At 33.6% G+C, this 27,140-nt stretch overlaps 1 protein-coding gene across 1 annotated transcript; it reads right to left on the bottom strand.

Moving 5' to 3' along the window:
- Window positions 1-6,614: 6,614 nt before the first annotated feature.
- LOC129226863 (uncharacterized) lies at window positions 6,615-11,855 on the bottom strand. The gene is made up of 2 exons (XM_054861493.1): window positions 7,964-11,855; window positions 6,615-7,765 (listed from the first exon to the last, which is right to left on the bottom strand). Exons 1-2 carry the CDS (start codon window positions 11,853-11,855, stop codon window positions 6,615-6,617), a joined length of 5,043 nt encoding a protein of 1,680 aa, XP_054717468.1.
- Between the last annotated feature and the right edge of the window lie 15,285 nt (window positions 11,856-27,140).

The following is a 27,140-nucleotide window of genomic DNA, read 5'->3' as shown; positions in this document are numbered from 1 at the left end:
CAGTAAACTTAATGTGGAGAAAATTTCTTCGTACTGCAATTTACTTTTGCAATTCTGAAAGCACACGAATGAACAAGATCAATATGGCCATCCATAAAGAAACTTATCGGCGTGTGAAGAATAATAAAGTAAATAAATAAAAGCGGAGCCCAACCCTTTCATCTGAGATTCGTATTCGCCACATAGAACATGGACAGCTTCCAAATCGTGTTGGGTGTGGGGGCATGCAAGTTGCCCAGGGAAAAAAAGAAGGATCCGTGGATCTTCAGTCAGGTAATTGTTCGTTTTGCGGTTCATTATTCCAGCTGCATTACCGAATGAAGTGGGCATACACCATGAATCAAAAAATCCCACCTATCAAAATAAGTGGAGCTACAGACAGAACCAGCTCCAATGAGAAATGCTGAGACCCAACGTGTAATTTGGCCAGTGATGAATGTTTTCCAAGAGATCGCTCACCTTGTCATTAGGGCGCACAAATGACCGCGCGCCCCATTGGCCGGCAACGGCCGTGACGTCACGAATGACCTGCCTGAGTGGGGGGAAGAATAGAGGCCTAGTGGCGTAAGGATCTCCAATGTGATTTTGTTTTATTCGTTTTTCTTTCTTTGAGACATAGAAAGAATGTTGCGATAAATTTTGAGAATGGGACTTGTAAATAATGGTCATTAACAGCAATCGAGGCAGGTGTTATCTGATACACAGCAAACAGTTCCTTTGTGTACATACGTTTTGCTTATAAATATTTTTGACAGACATTTATTTTACTTATGGGAAGGGAGGGGGGCACATATGAACATAATATGATATGTTTTACTATGATAGCGTAAAGCAAATAATCTTGAAAAAATCATCACGGATGTACGGCAGAACCAGTCTTATTTCTTGTCAAAGTTTTCAGAGCAATGTTTCATTTTGTGTTTTAGTGGTGACAATGTTTTTATTTTGGCAGCTGCTATATGTAATTTCATCTTTGTGATTTTTGGGTGAAAACATATTTTAAACTAAGAAATAAGCTAAACTGCAAGCCATTGTACGAAAATTCAAATAAATTTATGACAATGTTTGAATTTTTTAATAAATTAAAAATTCTTTTTTTTTAAGTTAACTCTAAGGTAGATTGTGAGGCACTTGGGCACATAACATCTGGGGTACATGTGAGCATTTCCCATTGTCTCTGCATAATATGAATATAAGTGTAGGGCATTAAACGTTTTAGAAAATTGTGTGCTTAGCAGAATTTATAATTCATATTTTTCTATAGTCAATTCATAAATTTTTTGTTAATTTTTTTAATTATTCATTTATTTTTGATTACTAAATGATTTATCATGAATTAACAATTATAGAGTTACAGGAAATAAAGATGCTCAAATGTAATTAAAACCTCAAGATTTAAATATTTTAAATTAATTTTATCATTCCCTGTACAAAGCTTAAAAGTAATAGTTGGGAATCATTTTTACGTATTAAAATATTCTTCGTATTATGTAGTCTTAAATATTTTTCCCATGTCTATCTAGGAATCAAAACATGCTACGAAACTTTCAAATCTGACAGTGAGTAGGGTTGTGTCTGGTAAAAAATATTTTCCTGTTGGTACCTTACAATACAAGTTGAAGTTAAACGGTATGGGTAAAAAATCCTTTAATTTAACAGGTGAGTATGAATATATGTTTCATATTAACTCGTTATTCTTTGCTCACATGTGTCTCAGACTTGTTCACATGTTCCCCCCTATAGAGGCACGTGTGAACAATTGAAGGCTTTTTTTTTTTTTTAATCTCTGGAACTAGCTATCGGCAGACACATTCACTCACAGACGCCTGCAAGCTACCGGTAAACTAATTATCAACGTTTTTATAGCGGTAGTTAATTAAATAAAAAAATGTAAGAGGCGCTGATACGGCGGATAACCCCGAATGGCGGATAACCGAAGGGCGGGAAACTGGACTGTGTTTCGTGAAATATAAACACTATACATTCATTTTTAATTGTTGTGTTTCATTCAAATAATTTTGAGAAACAAACAACCAAAGAATAAGTTATTGAGAAAAGAAAAAGATCTTCAACAAAAGTTAGCAATGTACCGAGTTCATTCACATTTATAAATAAACATTCTAAATTCCTTTAAATGTCTATATTGGACAATTCAATACTTGCAGTTACTTTTTCAGCTCTCATCTAAAACGAGACTGGGATTCTCATGGATAAAATTTCAGGCATCCTCTTTACAACATAAATTTTATTTTCATTGATAATTAGTTTCTTTAAATCATAAAATGATTGCTATGCTTAGGGACTAAAATGAACTCTTTATTTTAAGTTCTTTCAACCACAAGATCCCTTCTATCGTTTTAAAAAAGTTGTTCCTTATAAAACCCCAAACAGATGTCTACAATCATTAGAATATCTTTCAATCACTCTGTTTTTTACCTTTTATATTTTTAGCATAAAGGTATTTCATTACTTAATGTATTTCAATAAACTTTCAACAAACCACATAACTTACATAAATAAGTATTGCTTTGAAAAAATACTTCAGTTAAAATCGCAGTCCATCAAATACGACAGGCTTGCCCTGAATTTGTTTAATTTATTATCAGTTCAGCATTATCATATTATCAGCATTTTATTTTTGCTCCTATTGTAGTTTAAGAATATGTATTAGTCCTGCTTATCTCTAATATTTAGGTATGTATTTAAACAGATTCCTGAAGTAAAATTTTTGGTTCACTGGTTTTGTTGCAAACTTTCTGATTTTAGTCTGCTTTCCCGTAAAAGTCAGAAAAATTTAAAAAAAAAAACGTGAGAGAAGACTTAAAGTATGCATCTCAACAATATTGCTAAAAACAAAAGAAAAAAAAGTCAAAAATTAATATAATATGATCAAATAAATATTGAGAAATTTAAAATTAGAAAATAGGCTGTAAGGATTTGGAAAATGTGTCTGTCGGTCTGTCTGCTTACAGAACTACATGATTTGAATAATTTTTCGTCCAATTTTGCATCAAGTTCGAAACAACTTAGCATTAGCGTCTACGGGGAAATTCAAGGATAATTCCTCATCTATACTTAAACGCTTGAATCCAAAGTGCAGCGTTAGGAAAAAGTACAATATAATAACCACATTTCTATTGCTCGAACTTTTCATGTGGAAGTATGCTTCCTTGAGAAACTATACTAATGACATCATTGGCGAATTAACTAAACAAACTCATGGTCTGATTAACGCACGGTCCTGCAAGTCTGTAGACTTGGGCAACAAAATAAGTAAAATTTCATTATTTTCCTAGTATTTTGGAAACTTTTAATTTTAAAATGTACGAGTTTTCTGGTGAAAGAGGCAATAAATATTACCAGGACCTGGGCATCACTTTGACTTGATCCGGTCCAGAATAAACTGGCCGTTCATAATGTGTAATGTAGTGTTCTGAAAAGTGCTTTCGGAAGTGTTTTGATAACTGTTCCAAAACGTGTTCAAAGTGCTCTTAAAAAGGAGACAAATGTCCGTGTTCAAAAAGTGTCTAAAAAGCGCTTAAAGATTTGCAGTGCGTACCTGATAAAATCAAATCAATTTCAAGCCGGGGGGGGGGGGAGCAACTTAAAAAGCTTTATTGTAGTTATTTTTTTCTTTAAAAATCAATTAGTGCTTAGATTAATACTTGCTAACTACAAGTAGAGATGCTACTGTAGTAGCAACAATTTTTAGTAGTTAGCAGTGTAGCGCACTACAAACAAAGTAGAGTAGTAAGTAGCGCGAAATGAAAAACCAGTAGTTGGTCGGATGTTTACTTTTGTCGGATGACTTTTCATCCATAAGCTCACTTACTTTGCATTGAAAAAGAGGTTCCTTGTAACCCCGAAACACGTGTTTGCAGTAATCTGCAATTGTTGTGAAATTAAAAACAAAAACTACTGGAATAAGCAAAGGAGTGCTATGAAAAGTGTCTTCGGAAGCGTTTTAATAAGTTTTCCAAAGAGTGCTTCAAAGTGTTCTAAAAAGCGAACAAGTGTTTGCATTCAAAAAAGTCTATTGTACGCTGTTATTTCTTAATTTACTTTTCAAGCACAAAAGTGTACATTTAACTTTAATTAGTGTTTCTGTAAAATTTAAATCCCATTTCAAATTTAATCTCTTCAACTTTTTCTTGAAAAAGAGATACCTTGTAACCCCGAAACACGTTCCTCCTTCAATTTGCAATTGTTGTAAAATTAACAGGAAAATAAACTACTGGTATAATCAAAGAAGTGTTCTGAAAAGTGCTGTCGGAAGTGTTTTGATGGATGTTCTAAAAAGTGTGCTTCAAAGTGTTCTAAAAAAGGGGGACAAGTCCTGTAATGTTGTTGTTTCTTACTTTACTTTTCAAGCACAAATGTATTTAATTATCTTTAATTAGGATTTCTGTGCAATTTAAGTCATCTTTCAATTCTTATCTCCTTAACTCCTTCTTAAAAAAGAGGTCCCATGTAACCCCTAATCACGTGTCTGCAGTAATTTACAGTTGTTGTAAAATTAACATGAAAAATTGATGGTATAATCAATAGAGTGTTTTAAAAAGTGCTGTCGGAAGTTGTTCCTAAAAGCGTGCTTCAAAGTGTTCTAAAAATGGGGACAAGTCCTGTTATAAGTTGTTTTTTCTTATTTTACTTTTTAGCACAAAGGTATTTATTGAACTTTAATGAGTGTTTCTGTCAAATTTAAGTACTATTTCAAATCTTATATCTCAACTCCTTCTTGAAAAAGAGGTTACTTGTTAGCCCGAAACACGTGTCTGCAGTAATTTGCAATTGTTGTAAAATTAACATGAAAAACTACTGGTATAACCAAAGGAGTGTTCTGAAAAGTGATCTAGAAAGTGTTTTGATAAATGTTCCAAAGAGTGTGCTTCAAAGTCTTCAAGAAAAAGGGAAAAACTGTCCGCATTCAAAAAGTTCTCCTATACGTTGTGGACTTTTATTTGACTTTCCAAGCAAAAAAGTATTTATTTAACTTTAATTTATGTTTCTGTTAAATTTAAGTCCCATTTCAACTCTTATCCCTCAACTCCTTCTTGAAAAAGTAGTTCATTCTAACCCCGATACATTTGTCTGCAGTAATTTGCAATTGTTGTAAAATTAACATGAAAAATTACTGATAATAATCAAAGAAATGTTCTAAAAAGTGCTGCCGGAAGTGTTTTGATAAGTGTCCCAGAAAGTGTGCTTCAAAGTGTTCTAAAAAAGGAGACAAGTCCTGTTATACGTTCTAGGGATCTCTGCAAGTACGCCTCGTTTCCATATTTTGCTTTTTGAGTTTTAATTTACTTTCATTAGAGTTTCTGTTAAATTTAAGTCCCATTTCAACTCTTATCTGGTATATTCATCGACTTAAACCGCTTCTCCGCCAGAAATCACGCCAGGGCGCTTTTCTCTCTCTCTCTCTCTCTCTCTCTCGCTCCCTTTCAACCGGGAGGGTCTACACGAATCCGCGAGAATAATAAGAACGGCTTTTCCCATAATGGTCCGTTCCGATTATGATTATGAAGATGGTTTTCTCCTATATACCATTACGGAGACGCATTTAAACCGCAACGTATGATTAAGGTCGTGACGGGACGACGATTCGACCAACTAATGCCCGGGCGTTGCTGCCTTTTTGCTCGCCAAGTCCAATAAAGTGATTATCATAAGTGGAAAAAGACGAACCTTTACCTTTCTCCAACAACCCGTGTACATATGTCAGTGACTTGGAGATGGCAATCGACGTTTTGTTTGATTATTTTCTTGTGTAATGTTTATGAGGCACTTAAATCCTCGGCCGCGTCCGGTTTTAGTGGAGGTATTGTCCCAAGATCCTGTTACAGGGACGTTTTAGAGGCTTCTTCCAGCAATTAGGAAAAGTATATTTGAATTCTCATTCTTTGACGCCTCTGAAGAAGCACACGTGTTATCTTTAAAGTGGGGAAACGGATCTAAATGCGGTGATGGACTTGAAAATTTCAATAATTTCCGTTTAGGTGTCATTGTCTCGAGTCTATGACGATACGGACGATAGGATTAGGAAAAGTATATTCGAATTCTCATTCTTTGACGCCTCTGAAGGAGTACACGTGTAATCTGTAAAGTGAAAAACAGATTTCAATGCGGTGGTGAACTTGAAAATTTTGGACGATGGTTGTCCGTTCAATTTAGGTAACGTTTAAACTGATACAGAGAACATCTTATTTAAAATAATTCTTATTTTATTTACATTATGTACAAATGCCGCTTCTTGGCTAGCAAACAACTGAAGATAATATAATGGAATCATTGAGTGAATATAATGCTTTAAATTAAGGTTGTTCATACAAATTCATAGTCCTTGGACGTTATAAAGAGTAAATGAAAGGGTTACTTTCCGGTGGTTCCAGTCCGTGGTATGAAGAATACTGTTGAGGTTGACTTTTCCCGAACTAAAGTAGAAGGGCCGGTTATGCTCCAGCGACCTATGGATTATGCGCAAACCGCGGCTTGTAGGAAATACCTCGAAACAGTTCACTCGAATACTGCCTGGGCTATGAACGAACTGAAGACGACCACACACAGCGCAACTCGCGCTTTTATCCAATTCACAGCGTATGACGTTGAATCTGCTAATTTGCATTTCGGGGCGGAGACTCTCCATGCTCCCCCGCGTTGGATGACAATCCAAAATTAAATTCTTCATACGGCAAGGCCACTATTTTCGTAATTGATCGTTTGTAGACAGCCGATGAGGTTTTCACGTCGACGACTCGCACTAAACCATCATCTCCAGGGTAGACTTTAGTTATCCGGGCGAGACACCAATGCAGAGGCGGCCGGTTGTCCTCCCTCAGCAGCACCAGTTGACCCACTTTGACGTTTGAAGTCGCCTTACGCCACTTGCATCTCTCTTGCATCTCTGTTAGGAACTCTTGAGACCATCTGTTCCAGAACCTGTTACGAATACATTGCACTACTTTCCATCTACAAGAAAAAGCAGAATTAGTTTCAGCAGAATATTGTTCAGGAAAAGACAGAAGGGGTGCACCTATTAAAAAGTGCCCTGGTGTAAGAGGCTGTAAGTCCATCGGATCAGCAGACAAAGGGGTTAAAGGCCTGCTATTTAAACATGCTTCTATTTGAATCAATAAGGTTGAAAGTTCTTCGAAATTAAGAATAGCAGAATTAGACGCCTTGATTAAATGCTTTTTCACAGTTTTAATGTTAGATTCCCATAATCCCCCAAAGTGAGGAGTAATGGGAGGGATGAAATGCCAGTTTATGTTTTCTTCTGTGGCATAGTTTTGAACATCTTCTGAAGAACAAATAATAGCTTGAGCATTTAAATAATTTCTTGCGCCCTTGAAATTTGTCGCGTTGTCACTAAAAATATCAGAAGGCTTTCCTCTTCTTCCAATGAATCTGCGAAGGCAAGCCAAGAAGGCTCCCGTGCTTAAATCCGATACAACTTCTAGATGTATTGCTTTAGTAGTAAAGCACACGAATAATGCGATATAGCTTTTCAAAGTTACTTTTGACCGCTTAAGATTCGGTTTTGTAATTACTGGACCAGCGAAATCTAATCCACATTTTGAGAAGGCTCGAGCAGGAATTACCCTTTCTTTGGGTAAGTTTCCCATTAGCTGCTTTGAATTTAAAGAATTAGCTTTTAAGCATACGATACACTTTCGAATAATATTTCGAACAGCATTCCGACCTGATATAATCCAAAAATTTTCTCGAATCAAGAATAGAGTTGTTTGAACACCAGCATGCATAGCTTTTTGATGAAAGTACTCGATTAAAAGTTTTGAAAAATGATGATTTCTTGGAAGCAAAATTTGATGTTTTTGATCTTCACGCAAATTTGAATGTTTCAGTCTGCCCCCAACTCTTAGAATTAAATTTTCATCAAGAAAAGGACTGAGTGGTAAAAGTTTGTGTGTTGAAGGTAGTGACTGGTTGTTTTTCAATTTACGTATTTCTAATTTGAATTCTTCATCTTGTACAATTTTAATCACCCGAGAAATAGCTTCCGATTTTTCTTCAGATGTTAAAAACCCAAACTTGCGCTTTTCTGCAATAGTTTTACAATTCTTTATGAACCTCAAACACCAAGCCGTAATTCTAATTAGCTTAACATAACTTGAATAATTTTGAATGAATGGACTTGACTCTACTTTCAAACAACCGAGTACGCTCTCCGATTCTTCTTGTTCTTTATCCGATTCTTTAACGGGGTGAAAAAACGCGCTTGAATTAATGCTAAAATTTGGGTCAGAAAGCCAAACTGGACCTTTCCACCAAAGTTTATGTTCTTTTAACTTAGATGGCAGAATCCCTCTGCTGGCGCAATCCCCTGGGTTATCTTCACTTCTTACGTGAAACCAATTTTCAACCGGGGTTAGTTTTTGAATTTCTGATACTCGATTTGCGACAAATACTTTCCATCTACGCGATTCCGATTTTATCCAGTCTAAAACGATTTGCGAGTCTGTATAAAAGTAATCGAAATCTGTTACAATCAAAAGTCTATTCTTAATACTTTTATACAAACGACTCAATAATACTGCAGAACAAAGTTCTAATCTTGGTAAAGTAATTTTCCTTAAAGGAGCAACTCTAGTTTTCGCTACTAGAAAACTGACTTTAATTTCACCGTTTTCCAAACGGAAGCGTAAATAAATTACTGCCGAGTAAGCTTTTTGAGACGCATCACAAAATGCATGAATTTCAACGGATTTTGAAATTGAACATTTATCTTTCAAACTTCGCGGAATTTTAATTTCTTTCAAATGCATAAGTTCCGATGCGAATTTTTGCCATTTGCTCATAATCTGTTCTGGTAAATTTTCATCCCAGCCTATTTTCTCGGACCACAGTTCTTGAATTAAAAGTTTTGCTAGTAGGGTTGTTGGTGCTAGAAATCCTAGTGGGTCATAAATTTTAGCGATATTGGAAAGTAATTGTCGTTTATTCTTTACTTCGCTTGGTGGCTTGATTTGTATTCTAAAGTAATCTGTGATAGGATCCCACTCAATACCCAGTACCTTAATAGAGTGTTCTTCCCCCAGTTCTTTAGGATAAATAGTCGCTTTTAAGTCTTCGGGCAAGAATTCTATTACCTTCGGGTCATTTGATAACCACTTACGCAAAGTAAACCCACCTTTTTTCATTAATTCATTCATTTCAAGGACGATATTTCGAGCCTCTGATGTTGAATCTGCGCCTGTAAGTAGATCATCCATATAGAAATCTGTTTTTACGATTTCTGCAGCTTTAGGGAATAAAGATTGCTCATCTGCAGCAAGTTGCTGAATAGTCTTTACTGCTAAATAAGGTGCACATGCAGTGCCGTATGTGACTGTTAAAAGCCTGTAATCTTTGATTTCACTAGTTGAATCGGTTCGCCAAATAATTCTTTGGAAGTCACAATCTTCCTTAGACACTGTTATCATTCTAAACATTTTCTCAATATCCGCGGTTAGTGCGATTGAATGAGTTCTGAAATTCATTAGAATAAAACTTAAATCTAACTGAAGTTTAGGACCCTTGTGTAGAATATCGTTTAGGGATATGTTTTCTGACGATTTTGCAGAAGCATCGAATACTACTCTAAGTTTAGTAGTTGTGCTTTGCTCTCGAATCACACCATGATGAGGCATGTAAAAAGATTTAGAATTTAGCTTTTCATTTTCGGGTACTAACTCCATGTGATTTAAAGCTATGTATTCTTGCATAAAACCCTTGTAACGTTCAGCAAGAATTTTGTCTTTTTCAAATTTCTTTTCTTGAGATAGAAACCTCGAAACGGCTTTAGTCCTGGACTCGCCCAAGTCAATTTCCCTCTTAAAAGGTAACTTTACTGTATATTTTCCACTAATAGCCCGTTTAGTTGTGTTTTCGTAGAATTGTTCGCATGTAATTTCCTCGCTGTTTAAATTGTCTTTGTCTTCGTTTGGAATTGAATCCAACTCCCAGAACTTTTGGAGGGTTAAATCCAATTCTTGATTTACATCATGATGAAATGTGTAACTTTTAGATTTTGGAGAATATGATGAAACCTTTCCCATCAGCAACCAACCCAATTTAGAATCTAATGCACCCGGAGCATTATGTTTATTTTTTATTTGTTCACCTTCTATCAGGTCTAGAAAAACATCAGCACCGATTAGTATGTCCACTGGTCTGGAAATGTGGAACTGCGGATCTGCTAGTTTTAAATTTTTAAGATGAGGCCAATTTACATTGGTCATATTGCAGTTGGGTAAATCAATAGTTAGGTTTTTAACAACCAATGCTTCCATAAATAATTTATTTGAATTGAAATAGGGTGTGAATTCTAATTTTACCATTTTACTTGATTGACTTGTGATTGAATTTCCTATTCCCTTTATGGTGCAATTACAAGTAGCTGAATTAAGACCCAACTGCTGAAAACAATCTTCCGATATTAGAGAATTTTGAGACCCACAGTCGATAAGAGCTCTACAGTCCTGATAACCACCCATAACATCTTTTACTTTAATCATGGCTGTGGTTAATAGTGTTTTCTCAGAGTTATTGGTACCCGAAAGAGATACCGCATTAGAATCATGTTGCATAGTTTGTGATAGATCAGAATTGGAATTTTCCTTCTTGGAGTTTAATTCCGTTTCATGAGTACTAGATTTATTCGACTGACAATGCAGTAAAGTATGATGCTTTCTTGAACATACCCTGCAATGCATTGTTACTTTACAATTGTAAACATCATGATTTTCTCTTAAACAATTAAAACACAGTTTGCGTTTTTTAACGAATTCTAGTCTATCCCGGAAGTTCAATCCCGAAAACTTTGGACATCTAAATATCGTATGATTAGAATTGCAGTATGTGCAATTAATGGCTTTTGCAAATGCAGCTTTATTAGATGTTGTGTTAGTATAAGTAAGCGTTTGAGCTTTAGATTTTTCTTCCTTCGCGTAATCTTTTGATGAATCTTTTGATGAGTGTAAACTTCTAGCATTTAATTCTAAGAATTGCATGAATTTCTGATAAGAAGGAAACTCGTCACTTTCTAAAGTTAACTCCCACTGTCTTCTTATGTTTTCGTCTAGGCGTTTCTGAAGGAAATGTATTAGTATAATTTCCGATAGTTTGTTCAGTTTCAAACCTAACGTGTTCAAATTGCGCACCGATTCATTGCAACAGTCAATCATTTCATGCAGAAATTTTGAAGACATTTTACCCGACTTAATATTGAATATCTTTGTGCATAAGGAATATGCGAGTTCTCGCTTATTATCATAGCGGTTTGAAAGTGTTTCCCATGCTTGAGCGTAATTTGCTTCAACAACAGGAAAACCTTTAATTAATCTGTGTGCGTTTCCCGATACAGCAGCATTTAAATATTGCAATTTTTGACAATTGGTTAATGCTTTGTTTGAACCTATAGCTGAGGTAAAAACTTGCTTAAAACTTATCCAGTTTTGAATATCCCCGTCAAATGTGGGCAAATTGAATTTCGGCAGTTTTAGATTAGGTTTGGGCTCTACCGTTTGACTAACGGTTCGACTAGCACTTTCTTCCGTTGGTTTAAGATCTGAAAGTATTCTTTGAATTTGACTTTTAATGCTATGAATTGATTTCTTAGCTTTACTAAAATTCTCGTAATCATCGGTCTCTTCATCGCTTTCATTTACCATTACTTCTAATATTACGTTATTTAAAATATCTTCCGTGTCTTCTAATTCCGACAATAAATTTTCGTATAGCAAGATATCTGTATTTGGTTTAGCAATAAAGTCATTTAGCATTGATTCGAATCTACCCACTTCTTTTAAATGTAACTTAAACTTAGCTTGAGCTACTTGCAGTTTTTTGGCCATATTAACAGATTAAAGCAGTTTTAATACTTGAATTTTCAAAAAATCAGTTTGCTACTAACCAAGAAGGGCCTCCGGCTCGACGGACCATCTGTTGGACGATGCTTGTCCGTTCAATTTAGGTAACGTTTAAACTGATACAGAGAACATCTTATTTAAAATAATTCTTATTTTATTTACATTATGTACAAATGCCGCTTCTTGGCTAGCAAACAACTGAAGATAATATAATGGAATCATTGAGTGAATATAATGCTTTAAATTAAGGTTGTTCATACAAATTCATAGTCCTTGGACGTTATAAAGAGTAAATGAAAGGGTTACTTTCCGGTGGTTCCAGTCCGTGGTATGAAGAATACTGTTGAGGTTGACTTTTCCCGAACTAAAGTAGAAGGGCCGGTTATGCTCCAGCGACCTATGGATTATGCGCAAACCGCGGCTTGTAGGAAATACCTCGAAACAGTTCACTCGAATACTGCCTGGGCTATGAACGAACTGAAGACGACCACACACAGCGCAACTCGCGCTTTTATCCAATTCACAGCGTATGACGTTGAATCTGCTAATTTGCATTTCGGGGCGGAGACTCTCCACCGACTTAACTTTAAGTTTCACTGTCTCGTGTCTCTGACGATAGGGACGATAGCATTTGGAAAAGTATATTTGAGCTCTCATTCTTTGACGCCTCTGAAGGAACACACGTGTTGTCTTTAAAGAGAATAAACGTCTCTACATGCGGTGGTAGACTTGAAAATTTTAATGATTTCGGTTTAGGTGTCACTGTCTCATGTCTAAGACGATAGTTGATTCGGTTATTAGAGATTTTGAAGTTTCGTTTTGAACACTCTTCTCTCTTTCTCTTTCTCTCTCTCTCTCTCTTTCCTCCCTCTCCATCGATCAATCTCCATGCATAAAAAAAATCATGCAATAAAACCCCCTGTTTTTGTCTCCTTTACTGCTTTGCTTCCAATCATTCGTTTATTCAATACTAGTGGTACCCGCACGGCTTCGCCCGTAATAGAAAAATTAAAAGGTCTTTTGGTTCGCCTGTATTTACAAATAATGTATTGTGAATTTTCTCGTCAATTGGCCTGTACTCATGTTACGGTTACACGTTATGATAATTTCGTATCTCGCCAATTGGCTTGTGCCCATGTTACGGTTACACGTTATGATAATTTCGTAATTTATGATAGTTTTTTTTCTTAAAATTGGAATAAAAAAAGAACCACATCGAATTTTCGAAAAATCGCTTCGAGGTGCACACCCCCATGCTACATACTAACTTCGTGCCAAATTTCATGAAAATCGGCCAAACGGTTTAGGCGCTATGCGCGTCACAGACATCCTACTGACATCCTACAGATATCTTACAGACATCCAGACATCCTCCGGAGAGAGAGACATTCAGCTTTATTATTAGTAAAGAAAATTGGAATAAAAAAGAACCACATCGAATTTTCGAAAAATCGCTTCGAGGTGCACACCCCCATGCTACATACTAACTTCGTGCCAAATTTCATGAAAATCGGCCGAACGGTTTAGGCGCTATGCGCGTCACAGACATCCTACAGACATCCAGACATCCTCCGGACAGAGAGACATTCAGCTTTATTATTAGTAAAGATTTATCAAGTTAATGCTTTTTCACAACCAATATACACCAATTATTTATTTATTTAATTGTACAAACGAGACCTTTTTATAGCACTAAGAGAGGAAATAACACCCAGGTCACCTGAGTAGTGTTGGAACCCACAACACGAGTCAGACAGGTCGCAAAGCAAGAACGTTTACCGCTCGACCACAAACGCCTGTTTAAGTTTCGCTTGTAAGAATTTCCCAGCTTTGCACCGATATTTGTCTTTACGTATGTGCTTTGAATTCTACTGACCATCGTGCAAAGTTTCATCCAGCAGTTTGAGTTTTTAAAACAATGACACCACACTCCAGGAATCGTGTAACGTTATACCCATTAATATTGGTAACCATAAACCTTTTTTTTGAGCAATCACGATTGCTTATTGCTTTCATTTGACTGTTTTTGGCGTGCTATCATTTTATTTCCCACCGGCGCCACCCTCTGCCAGCACCACCCGTCGGCCAGCCTCACGATGCTGCTCCTCTAGCGAAAACAGTCTCCAGGTTGCGTCCATATCCTACACACACACGCATACATACACGCACCTAAACACACACACACAAAAACACATACACACACATACTCAAACACCACCATACACACACATAACCCTACATACACGCATACATACAGACGCCAACACATACACACAAATACACACAACTACCCACACATTCATGCCTGCACACAGACACAAACACATATGCTTACACACACAAACACTCATACACACAACTACCCACACACTCATGCCTGCACACAGACACAAACACACATGCCTACACACATACACATACCCACACACACACCTACACACTCGTGATTGCGAAAAACATAATTTGAATTCAAGATGACAAAATTTAAATTATTATTATAATTTTTTTACTTTTCAGAAGCATTCATTAACCAAATACTGAATGTCTATATATCATTAGTTTGCACATCCAGAATCGGCAACTACCAGTTTTTAGTGTATGTCTCTTATGTTTTTATTCTATTTGCTTCAGAGCTAGTGATCTTGTCTTCTATTTTATTTGCTTCAGAGCTAGTGATCTTGCCTTCTATCTATTTGCTTCAGAGCTAGTGATCTTGTCTTCTATCTATTTGCTTCAGGGCTAGTGATCTTGTCTTCTGTTTTATTTGCTTCAGAGCTAGTGATCTTGCCTTCTATCTATTTGCTTCAGAGCTAGTGATCTTGTCTTCTATCTATTTGCTTCAGAGCTAGTGATCTTGTCTTCTATCCATGCAGACACTTCATGCCTTGTTCTAATAAAGTGTTTTCATTTTACTGGTGCAGCTTTTTGTCTATTTACGTGGCAATATTCTTCATCCACTTAATGACGGCTTCATAAAAACAAATTCTCTTTGCTCTAGGGATCGATGTTTAGTATGTTTCTAAAAATTATAAATGCTCTTCAAACAGAACACAGAAGAATAGTAATATTTTAAAAGTTGTACCATGCAATTGCAGTATTAAGGCAGCTTTAAAAACTATGATATTTAAAAACAAAACTACTTATTTCAGAGACTGAATGAAAATGAAAAACATAGTCTATATGAAATAATTTTCTTTCTTTGGCGCAAGAAAATCTCCAGTTTGATGTTATTTAAAGTATAATCATTTATAATTATCTTATCTAAGCATTTAAAGTTAAATAATAAAATACTTACTTACTCAGAATATCCAATTCAAAAGAAATTTACAAAATTAAATGAGTAACTTGATATAAAAATAATAGAATAAAGAAAGAAATAAAGCGAAAAAAAGTAATCAATAAAAATTTGCACTGCAGTTATAAATGCATGAACATGCAAATACCACAAATTTTCATGCTTTTAAGCGACACATTATTATGTGAGTGCTGCTAAAAAAATTCCGGGAATTGAAATCGCTCTTAAAGAAAAACAGTTTAATGTAATACTTTTAAGGAACAAGCTTTTTTTTCCGAACTCTTCTGAACAAATATATATATTTCTCAATAGAATATGTCTAGAGAATATTTAAAAAAATATATTTTGATTATTTTGAGCTGAAGATTTTATTACATAACTAAATACTTCCAGGAAAATAATTATTGATTCTCTCAAATATAAGCAAAACAAACATCATTTATTTAAACTGAGCAAAATAATTTAGTTGGAGAATGCGGGGTAAGGTGAAATGGTAAAATATTTCATTCAGTTTGCAGTGCCACTACTCTAATAATATTTTAAGTATGTTATCTTTAACAACGTACTTAGTTGATTCTAGTCAAAAAATGTTAACCTCTGAAGTTAAAAGCTCATGATAATACAAGCCAATTTCCAAATTTAAACTGTAATATTTTATGATTTAGCAAAATAATTTTTGCTATGATAAAATAATTAAGCTATTTGTTAAAACTTCAAATATTGATTGAGGCCTACTGATGTTTAGTGCAGTAGTTATTTGTTTAATATTAAGCATGCTTTTATTTACAATTAATCATTATATTATTAATACAATTTATCAAGTGCATGCAAGGCAAAGTGAAAAAGCTTATTATATGTATTCACATAAATATTCAATGATTTATTTATTAGTTAATTCGTAAACATTCATTCGTTTCCTCATTGACTTATTCATCCGTTTTACTGATATGTTCAGTTTCTTAATCATTCATTAATTCATTTATTTATTAAATCATAAATTAAATCCTAAACATTCATTATTGTCTCCACTCACTTCTTCATTCGTTTTACTGATTTATTCAGTTACTTAATCAATCATCAATTCATTTATTTATTATTTCATTCCTTAATTCATTATTTATTATTTCATTCCTTAATTCATTATTTATTATTTCATTCATTAATTCATTTACTTATTAATTCATTCATTAATTCATTTATTTATTCATTCGTTGCTCTGAATTATTCATTCATTAATTTATTCATTCAGTCATTACATCTTGCACTTATTTATTTATTACTTTAATTTATTCATTTGTTTATCTATTCATTCACATATTCACTAATTACTTCTTGAACCGTTTACTTTCATTTATTCATTCATTTACTTATTCATTCAAAGAAAAATATTTTATTTATTACTTTGCCTCATATATGGGACCAAGTGATAATTTTCCACTTTAATTTAAAGAGTCAAATGGAGCTCCAAAAATTAAAAATGCTATCTCAGTACAAATTCAACTGTAAAATATAATGTTCTCTTTATTAAGTGTAGTTTTCAAAATAAATTTCCAGTTTATTCACTCTGAAAAATGTAATTTATCTTAACTACGTCACTTCCCCCCATATTCCCCAATTTATTTAAATTCAGCTAAGAGCAAAATGAATTCAACTTACTACCATTTTCCCTACTGCATCATATCCCACTGCAATTCATGCTTCTCTCCTATTGGTCCAAAGTATCCCTTATTGGCGCATAAAAATTTTATTTTTTTCAGCTGTTGTGTTTTATTCACATTGCGTACTTGAGACCGAGCCCATTCTGAATCACGATTGCCGGAATATTATTCGCAATTTGGGTATCATTAAGAGGTGCGGGACCCATTGCTTTAAGTGGGGGTTTCCGAGCGATACGGCATGCCACTCATTTTTCAATTCCCGGATGTTTTGAATCGTTTATACTTCTTTTATTGATAGTGTTGGCATAAACCACGAGAAAGCAGATGAATTCAAGGGTATGCTCAAGTTTTATTCCATAGTTTTATAAAGTGGAAAAGAAAGCTTTTTTGTTTCTTGAAACACTTACAAAAACGGATATTTTTAAAGAAATGTCATCAAAGAAATCAACTGGTTTGAATTTTTTAAATAAATTAGAATAATGATCATAGTCAGTAAAGGGCAAAATTATTAAAACTATTTATAACTAGTGGTACCCGCACGGCTTTGCCCGTAGTTGAAAATCAATATTTCATTCGGTTTGCCTGTATATTTACAAATAATGGATGACGAATTTCTCGCCAATTGGCTATGTTCATTCGCTCTTCCATTCCACGTCATGATAATTTGTAATTTTCTCGTCCCTCTTATTATAATTTTGCTCCAGAAAATGTTCTTAAAATTGAAATAAAAAAAGAACCACATCGAATTTTCGAAAAATCGCTTCGAGGTGCACACCCCCATGCTACAAACTAACTTTGTGCCAAAGAATGAAAATCATGAAAATCGGCCGACCGGTCTAGGCGCTATGCGCGTCACAGAAATCCAGACATCCTACAGACATCCAGATACCCTACCGACATCCAGACAGAGAGACTTTGAGCTTTATTATTAGTAAAGATTATACTGCTGTGGGCAGGTAAACGGCAGTACCTGTAGAAATTAGTTTTGAAAATATTTGAAGAAACGTGTCTTGGATTCAATACTAGCAATAGGAAAATCATGGAATTAGACTTTTTTCGCGCTTCTTTTGGACAGAAACTCAATAAGCAAGCTTGTACAATAAAGCTAACGCGCAATAGATGAAGAATGCAAAAAAAAAAAAAAAAAAAGAAAAAGAAAAAAGAAAAAAGAAAAATTTGTAGTTATTGCCTTTAACCTTCGCACGGCGCACGACTGTCCTGTGGTCAACAACTGTCACAGGGTGGGTAAATGAAATATATAGTAACTAAAAAAATCCTCCGTCAATATCCACCTGAAAAAATAAATTTACGACTTTTAAGTGAACAAAAAAATAAGTAAATGGTAGAATTTTTTTTCCACCGAAAAGAAATTCCGCTTTTTTGTTTAAATTTGTTCCATATATATTCCTTACATTGAATGATGTGTTTATATATTATATTAGCTTCATTACATAAGAAATAAAACGTTTTGTACTTTGAGTTAAAAAAAAGTATCCGTAGTTTCCAAAAAATAAGGTCTAGTAAAATTAAAAGTAGCCTCAACTAGTGAAATTGATACTACCGACCACAAACAAAATAATTTAAATATTTTCACAGTTTTGCCCTTTAATAGGCTTAGAAACAATTTGAAATGTTTATGTACATTTCTAATACTAACTCGCACCATGTAATAAAAGCTGAGCTAGCTTAGCTATATAGTCAAAATATGAACGATCAGTATCATAGCAGGTCATTAAAACAAATTATTTATACTGTAGTTCTTTTCATCATCCCCCCCCCCCTTTATTTTATTTTGAAACACTAGTTTCTTTTTGCTTACATACATTTTTAATCGTTTTTTCCCCCTGCGATTTGATAGCAGAGCATGCATCACACTTATTTATTATTCCTTCTTCTTTTTGTTACTATTATAGCGAATATGTTCGGAAATTTTTCCAGTTATTTCTTTAACAGATTACTTCAACCGTCTGCAATTTTAAGAAACAGAGGCAAGCCACAGTTTTCTAAAAAGAATCGTTTCATATATTCAGTTTTAGTACAAGATTGTTTCAAGTTCAGTTTTAGTTAAAGTTTCATCTTGCGCAGCTTTTCGCCAGCTTCAAAATGACATAGAATATAAATACGTTTTTTTAAACATTATATGGATATGTTTTTAAATTAACCTAAATTTGAACTATAAATATATTTACTTAAATAAAAATAAATGCTTTGAAAAAATATGTATATATTCTAAATATATATTCTAAATACAACGCTTCGTAGATTCAGTTGAGCTTGAATTAATTTACTTCATTTCTATTTATTAGTCTGAGTGGTTACGTAACTTAAAGTGCAAGAGTAACAATTTTGATTAGTATTATTTAGTTTCGAAAATTCAATTATATTTTTTCCATCATTAAAATATTTAAAACCAAAATTTTAGCAATATCACATGATTTACATCATGTTTTATTTTCTACACATAAAAACAATCGTTAATGTAACTTTTTCTACACATCGTTTGTTATTGCATTACTGAAATGCTTTTCGACTAGAGCACAAGCAAAGCAGTCGGTAGATTAAATTTCTTATAAAAGGCCATTCGAATAGTATGACGTCAGCAAAATGTTGCCAAGTATCTCGTATTTCCTGGCAGGGGTTTGGATCGTCCCCCCTAGTCCCTCCCGATTTAGGAATACCCTCTAATTGCCGGCGTGTTTTTAAAGCTCCATTTCGAATTTACATCCCAATTTTATTTCTTTTATCTTTTGAAGCGCATATGCTTTTTGGGTATGCTTATGGTTCTCAGCTCCTATTGTGTCCCCCGTGATGATAAAAGAAAAGGCCCTGTGTGCTGGGTTTAATGCGCATTTTGCCTTTTTACAACCGGAGTGGTTTTTATTTGTGAGCGCTGCTAGAATTTGGCGAAAATTCAAGTTTTGTTTTGGCGCCTATTGTTTAGATGTAATATTTAAAAATATGCACTAATTCTTACGGAAGGATAAGCAAAAAAAAGAAAAGGAAAGAAAAAAAAACGTACAATGCGAGCTGGTAATTTTTAAAAAAATTGAAACACCGCAGACTAACTAAGCTAGAGACTAAACTAACGTTTCTAATCTTCTTTTGACACGCAAACCTGCAAAAATTGTGAAAAAGTTTAACGGGATCACAAAATTGTTATTTTGTCGTTCCTTTTTTTTTTTTTTTTTTAAATAAATTTTGGTAATAAAACATTGTTATAGTGCTTCAAGTGCATGAATTTTAAAATTACTTACTTGCGATAATAGTAACGCAAAGATGAATGATTATTGTAGTACATATATATAAACCTTTAAGAAAAACTATAGGCTTTGTAACCTTTAAGAAAAACTGTAGGCTTTGTAACCTTTAAGAAAAACTGTAGGCTTTGTAACCTTTAAGAAAAACGTCTTTGTTATTACTTTCCTTTTTGGAATAAAGAAAATATTTTTTTTCGAGGAGAAGTAAAAACATCTGAGGATCAGTTCATTTTTCCCCGGACCGGTGGCGGTTCGCTTTTGAAATTTAGAGTATTTTACAAAAAAAAAAAAAAAAATTTCGTTTCATTTAAATCATACTTTGTACATAAATTTTCCAGCTCAATGCCGGTGCTTTAATTTCTAACTCTAATTATTTTGCATTTTTCAATCCGAATATATTTACTTTCAAAATCAATCTAAAAGTATGACTGAAACTTTTTTTTTGTATAATTGAGGAACATTCCAAGTTAATACCGGTGAATTAAAAAGCCTTCAGCTTCATTTGACGAAACTCAAAAATTATTTTTTTAACATTCAGTCTCATTGCTTGAAATTGTTGAAATTCGACACATTTGTGCAATTTCTTTTTAACATTTGACCGAAACAAGTCATTCTTTTCAAAATTAAAACGTTTTTAAGAATGTATTTTATAGTACTACTTTACAATTCAGTTTAAAATTAATTGAAAATAATTAAATGTTTTAAATAGAAAAAAAAGTTTAAAAAATATTCGGTTAAAATATCGCTGAAGCAAAAATAAGTTTTAAATGAAGTAGATAACTCAGTAAATATTGAAAAAAAAAAAAAATTGAAAGTAAGCTTTTGAGACAATTGCAATATGTCTCTCTCTCTGTGTACACTTGTTTGTTTGTCTGGTATATGTTAACCCAGCCTCACATCTTATGAGAGACTATATTCCTATATTACGTTTTTTTATTTGGATGACATTTGCCATTAAAGTTAGGTCCCATGCTTCTGTTTTTGATTTGCACTTTTTGATCAATTTTTAATAGTTTAATAAAAAAATTGCTACCCTGTATTATGAGAACTGGAACAGTTATAATTTCTCATCTTATAAGTATGTCTTCTGTAACTTCTTCGAAAGAATTGAATTGATGTACAACATGCCCGAAAATAGTTAATAATATATTTCAGTAGCCCAAAAATGTTTAAAATTTGGGCCTAACTAACGAAATTAGAACCATTTTGCCAGAAAAACTAATAACGTTAGAAAAAAAATTTCTCACCAAAATCGAGAAGAGTACATTCTGAATATACCCTTCCTGTTCTATGAAAGAGAAAAAAGTTACGAACAAAAAAAAATGTTTAAAACATCTCCTCAGGCATTGGATCACCAAATTGAAGTAGTTAGATTTATTGAATGGTTTAATTCAACTTTAGAACTGCACTGAGAAAATTTAAAACTTTTTGTTCATCCTGTAAGAAAGAAAAAATGAAAAATGAACTTGGATTCGTTCTTACAAATTAAAGTTTCCTCAATCAAGGGAAAGGGGTACTCCGTGCAAAGTAATAATTTTGCATAAATTTCAGTCTCCCCTTTTCAGGTTTTTTTCATACTGAATACCATGAAAAAGGAACACCAATGAATCGGTATGTTTTGCAAGTTATAGCATTAAAAAGTAAGCAGTCATCAAAATATGGATAAAGAATGAAAAGAATGAATTATCAATGCAGTAAGTATTGTGCGCAATTGTAATACTAAACAGAAAATATGATTCAACACTTAAATATTTAAAAAAGTAAAAAACCTATTTATTAGAAAGGAAATAAAATTAAACTCAAATTGTATTCCATTCAAATATCTTTCGAACGATATATCAAACGATATTTTTTTGTAATTAAATTTTTTAAGCTCAAAATTTCACGTAAATTGCCAAAACATTGCCTATTAAAGGGGTGAAAATTACTTGCACATATTAATATTACATATCGTTGAAAAGGGTAGACTTTTCCACGTTCTACACAGTTTGTTTCAATGCTCTAACCTAAATACAAAGGGAGTTATTTGCGTTTTTAATTCGAACTTTTTTTTAGGCTTAGCTAAAATTTAGGCACTACTTTCTTCATTAAATCTATCAGTAAAAAGGGCAGAAATTGTCCCACAGTTTCCTTTTTGACACCACTGAAAAGAGCGGCATTTTTTACTCCAGATCTACTATGGTCGAAAAGTTAAGCTTCTATCTCCAAAGGAAAAAAGTTACAAGCTGTTAAAAATCAAGTTCGAATACCTCATCTCCATTAAAATTATTGATGTTTTATTTGGCCTTGCCATAGTTACGTCTTTTTAACCGACTTCAAAAAGGAGGCGGTTATCAGTTCATACCGTATATATGTTTTTTTTTTTTTTTTTTTTTTTTTTTTTTTTTTTTTTTGTCCACTCTCAGCGTTTCACCTAGTGAACCGATTCTGATGATTTTTTTTAATGGATAGGGGATGACTCAACGTAGGTCCCATTACTTTATTTGACCATATTTGTTCTTTAGAAAAAAAGTTATGTTCAAAAAACAATAAATTTTATACAATTTCCCTATTAAATGATTAAAATAATATGAAACCCATTGTTATAAAAGTTTGGTGCCATATAACAGTAACATTAACAGTAATTGTAATGATAATTTTGAATAAAGGCTTTTCTGAAGCAAGCATCAAGTTTCTTCAGTGTCATTGCTCCATAGTGGTGGTAAAGCTAACCTGGAAGCGAGGTGATGCAGTGATAAGGATCTGCTTAGCCTTCACAATACTACCAGGTTATGTTTGCCTCAACGATACAGGATTGCATCACAATCAAATGGTATGCTGTGAAATGCAAATTAGTTAGGGATATTTAAATGGTTATGATTAAATTAACACACAAATGAATTTCAGAGAGGAACAAAGATAAATTTTTAGTGTCAATCGCTTAAAGTTTAAGACGTGCTTATAGTTTTTTTTTTTTTAGTATGGAGCATTTTTATGAAAAAGTAAGGTAAAGTTTCGTGATGGTAGCTTCTAACTTTTACTGAAATATCTACATATGCACTAAAAAGAATGAAATAAAAAAAATTTTGAAAAAAAAAATAGAACCGACTTCAAAATTGCTCTAAAAAGTGAAAAATAATTTTATTCTTTGAACACCATCGATAGTACTTTTAAACATAATTTTTGAAGTTGGCGCAAAAACGATAGATAATATCATTCACAGCCGTAACTCAACTACAACTATAAATTTAACCAGGCCTAGTTTCTTCACTACCACATACATTAAGCATTGATAACAGCATATTTGAGTAACGATATAAATGTTTCGTTTCTAACTTTGGATGATTTTCTGAAAAAGATATGAACGAAGCATGGTTACACTGGATTTTTTTGTTTTTGCGCCAACTTCAAAAATTATGTTTAAAAGTACTATTGATGGTGTTTAAAGAATAAAATTATTTTTCACTTTTTAAAGCAATTCTAAAGTCGGTTCTAATTTTTTTTTTTTTTTTTAATTTTTTTGATTAGCATGTTTCTTCTTTCCCTTATTCACAAACTTTAAGGGCTTCAATTTTAACGGAAAATCTTAGGCTCAACTCAATTCAAGCCCCGAGCTAAAGAGCATAACATATTACTGAGACCATGAGTATACAAAACTGCAATTTTGGAATGCTCAGGAGTCCCTTAGCCCTTATGGCATTGCAAGTTTATACAACTTGTTTTGAAACCCGGGGAAGTGGTGCTTTTTGATACAAAGGGAGTTCATAATGCATTTTTAATCTATTTCTTTCTAACTGACGATTTAAATCTTTGCGAATCAAATAAAATTGCGAATAAATCTTCGGGGGTTGGTGAGCATTAGCGAGCAGGGGGCAGAGCCCCCTAGTTTACTTTAAATTAAAGTCAAACACCAATTTAATAACGTACAAAAAACATCCAATCCGAACAAATCTCCAATAAAAGGGCAATGAATAAAATTAAGAATCAACATGATGATCGTTAGCAAAAATAAATACATAAATAAAGGGAAAAGGAGTAATAAATAATAATCTAAGGAAAAGAAAATTAATAATGATAATAACTATATTTAAGTATTAATATCAAAGTAGTAGTTTACTTACGCTTTCACCTAGATCGATGACAAGGTGAAAACACTCAATTAGTTTTTAACCGTTATTTAATTCAGATTCGTACTGGCACAACGGAAAATATTGTAAAGATCCTGAACGTTTTACTAAATATCCATAAAAACTATATTTTCAGTTTAATTGGTTTTGAAATTTTTTAAAAATATTTCCCCTCTTCAAGACATCTTCAACTTTGCCCATCATTTCATCAAGTTCAGAACAGTTGAAGATACGTGTCAGTACTTATTCTACAGACTGAGTCTTGCTTTGAGGAAAAATTAAAGCAGAAAGTTTACAATTCGCAGATAAATTTCCATTCTAGCTCCAGAAGAAGAAATGCATTATGTATTTACCAATGGCAGGAAGATATACATTTTTGAAAAATCATTTAGAAGTTAAGAGTATTTTGGAAATATTTCTGAAATGCTGGAAAAGGCATATGAATAATACTGTAAAAGGTTTCCAAAATACTCAAAGAAGTTTTTGAAATAAACCGAAAGAGGTTTCTAAAATACTTAAGAACGTTTTTGGAATTTATATACGCCGCAAATGTTCCATATATTCGGAAACGTTTATGAATCTTTTTCTGTGAACCACAGTGAACCATTTGTGTCCCATCTGTTTAGTCTCGTATTGGTGCACAAGATGGTCGATTGTAATCAACCTAATACAGTGAAACCTGTGCATAGCGATATTGTCTATAACAAAAAACTTGTCTATAACGATATTTGCCTTGGTCCCAGAAAAATATCATCATGAATAATCGAACTATCTATAACGATAACCTGTCTGTAACAATATTTTTTTAGGTCCCAACACTATTGTTGTAGACAGGTTTTACTACAATCACAGTACGTACATTTTCGACTATTTGGGAAACAGTAATAAAAGCATGAGAATAAAGTAAAGTTATAGGTACTTGCTGAATTTATACGAAGAATGTCTATTTTAGTGGCGGCGCTTCGGTTTCAATTTTTCTTGTCCGCCATGTTGTATTACGCGTGCGTCAACGCAACCTTCTCTTAGTAATTTGAAAATAATGAAAACGTCCCTTTGAGTTGAAGTATCTGACACTTTCGGAAACATTTCAGTTTAGTCAAAAAATATTTCTAAATCTGTCTACAATATATGTTTAAATCAATTTCAGAAGTATAGATACAGTAAAACCTTTAAAGTTGACCACCCTTGTAAGTTGACCACCTGTCAAAGTTGGCCGTTTTTTTTAAACACAGAATTATATCTATATCATATAATTGAACCTCTATAAGTTGACCACCTGTTTAAGTTGACCACTCAAGTAGTGCACCGCAAGTGGTCAACTTACACAGGTTTCACTGTACTGGTTTTACAATTTTATCACCTGTATTACACGTTCGTAAACTAGTATTAGTTTTTAAAGTCTCGTACGTATAAACCGTTTTAGACAAAGTTAGTGACGAATAAAATTTTAAATTCGCATGTCCTATGTGAATAATCTTCTAAAATCTAATATATCTAAAAGTAAATGCTCCTACATGATAATCTAGGAAAATTTCATCCATAGCATCATTGATTTTGTACTGTTGGGAGTATTTTGTACTCTGCATTTATTGGTCTAGTACAAAAGTCTTTTCATCCATACACTCTGATTTTTCACATTGAAAAATGTCATTCCTTATACCGCCGAAATATGTATCTGCAGCCTGCATCAATCTGCAATTTTTCGCTGAATAAATAGAACAATAATAGAAACTCAATGCAACACTTATTTACTGGACAGGTGCAATCAACGAGTTCTGCAATAGGTCTCGATGAACAAGCAAAAACTTTCTAGCTAACAGACTAGCTGGAAATTTCTTATAGCTTTGAAATTAAAAAAATATATATATTTAAATTTGAGAACATTGTAATACATCATACTTTCATGCCTCATAGGTAACAAACACATTGGCGGTTTTTTCCGGTTGATAATTCCGGCAACCCCGAGCATCCTCCTGTTCTCTAAGAAAAGAGAGAGAGAAAGAGCACTCGTATAAAAGGTTATTTTTGTTTCTCCGCGGTTTCAATGGGAGGCCATAAAGAATTGTATGGCCGCTAAACAAAGAACGGATCCTACCCACTTAGACCCGTTTTACCAATTCATTTTTCAAAACAGCGCCAAAAGGCTGTATTTTTATACACACACATTCATACAACGCGGTATTAACATCTGCAAAGTTAAACAGACTCTTTGGTTGCTTGCGCTTCGAAATAGGATTCCAGTTCTTTTATGAATGTGCACCCTCCCAGATGAATACTTTCCGCCTTTGTAGAATGGGTTACCGCGAAAAAACTTTATTGTTTGGAGAAGAGGGATAAAAAAAATAATCGTAATCGTTTGAGGTTTCTTTTGCTTCTTCTTTTTTGACTGGGCTTTCGATTAAGTTTTTATCGGGCCGGCATTTGTATGTTTTGATGGCTAGACTTTACCCATAATCTTCTTGAATGATGTACCCCCGCGCTTTTATGGACAATGGATGCTTGTTTTCCGGATATGTTTTGCCACTTGGATGCTCGCCAATACGGCAATATTAGTTCATGCTCAATTTATACATATATATGGCTTGCATTCCGGAATCGATATGGATAAATAAAAAGAAAACTGCATGCAAATGGACCTTAGCGCCATTTGGAAGTCATGAACTTATTCCTCAGCAAACTTTTACATCCATCTGAATAATTAGATTTTGTGTTATAAAAATTGCTGGAATAAACAGAATAGTATCATGGGTTTGTTTCTGCACCGTAAAAAATCGAAACCTTCGTGGAAAATAATGGCCATCTAATGTGCCTAATTTCTGCCAATAACATATCTGGAATAAACAAGAAAGTTTCCCGCTAAAAGTTAGATCCAAAAGCTCACACATATTTGCATTGAACACGCAAACACGTGTCTGCAAAAATGTGTTATTTTTGTGCAGCAAAACGTTGGTAAT

Source organism: Uloborus diversus, chromosome 7 (assembly GCF_026930045.1).
Source record: "Uloborus diversus isolate 005 chromosome 7, Udiv.v.3.1, whole genome shotgun sequence".
Classification (NCBI taxonomy): Eukaryota; Metazoa; Arthropoda; class Arachnida; order Araneae; family Uloboridae; genus Uloborus; species Uloborus diversus.
This window is presented reverse-complemented; position numbering and strand designations above follow the sequence as displayed.

Bases quoted from the DNA above. Each gene is read 5' to 3' on its own strand.
- LOC129226863 (XM_054861493.1), bottom strand. From the start codon at position 11,855: ATGGCCAAAAAACTGCAAGTAGCTCAAGCTAAGTTTAAGTTACATTTA. The intron at 7,766-7,963 runs GTAAATTGAAAA...TTCATCAAAAAG, and splicing joins AGAATTCAAATTAGAAATAC to CTATGCATGCTGGTGTTCAA.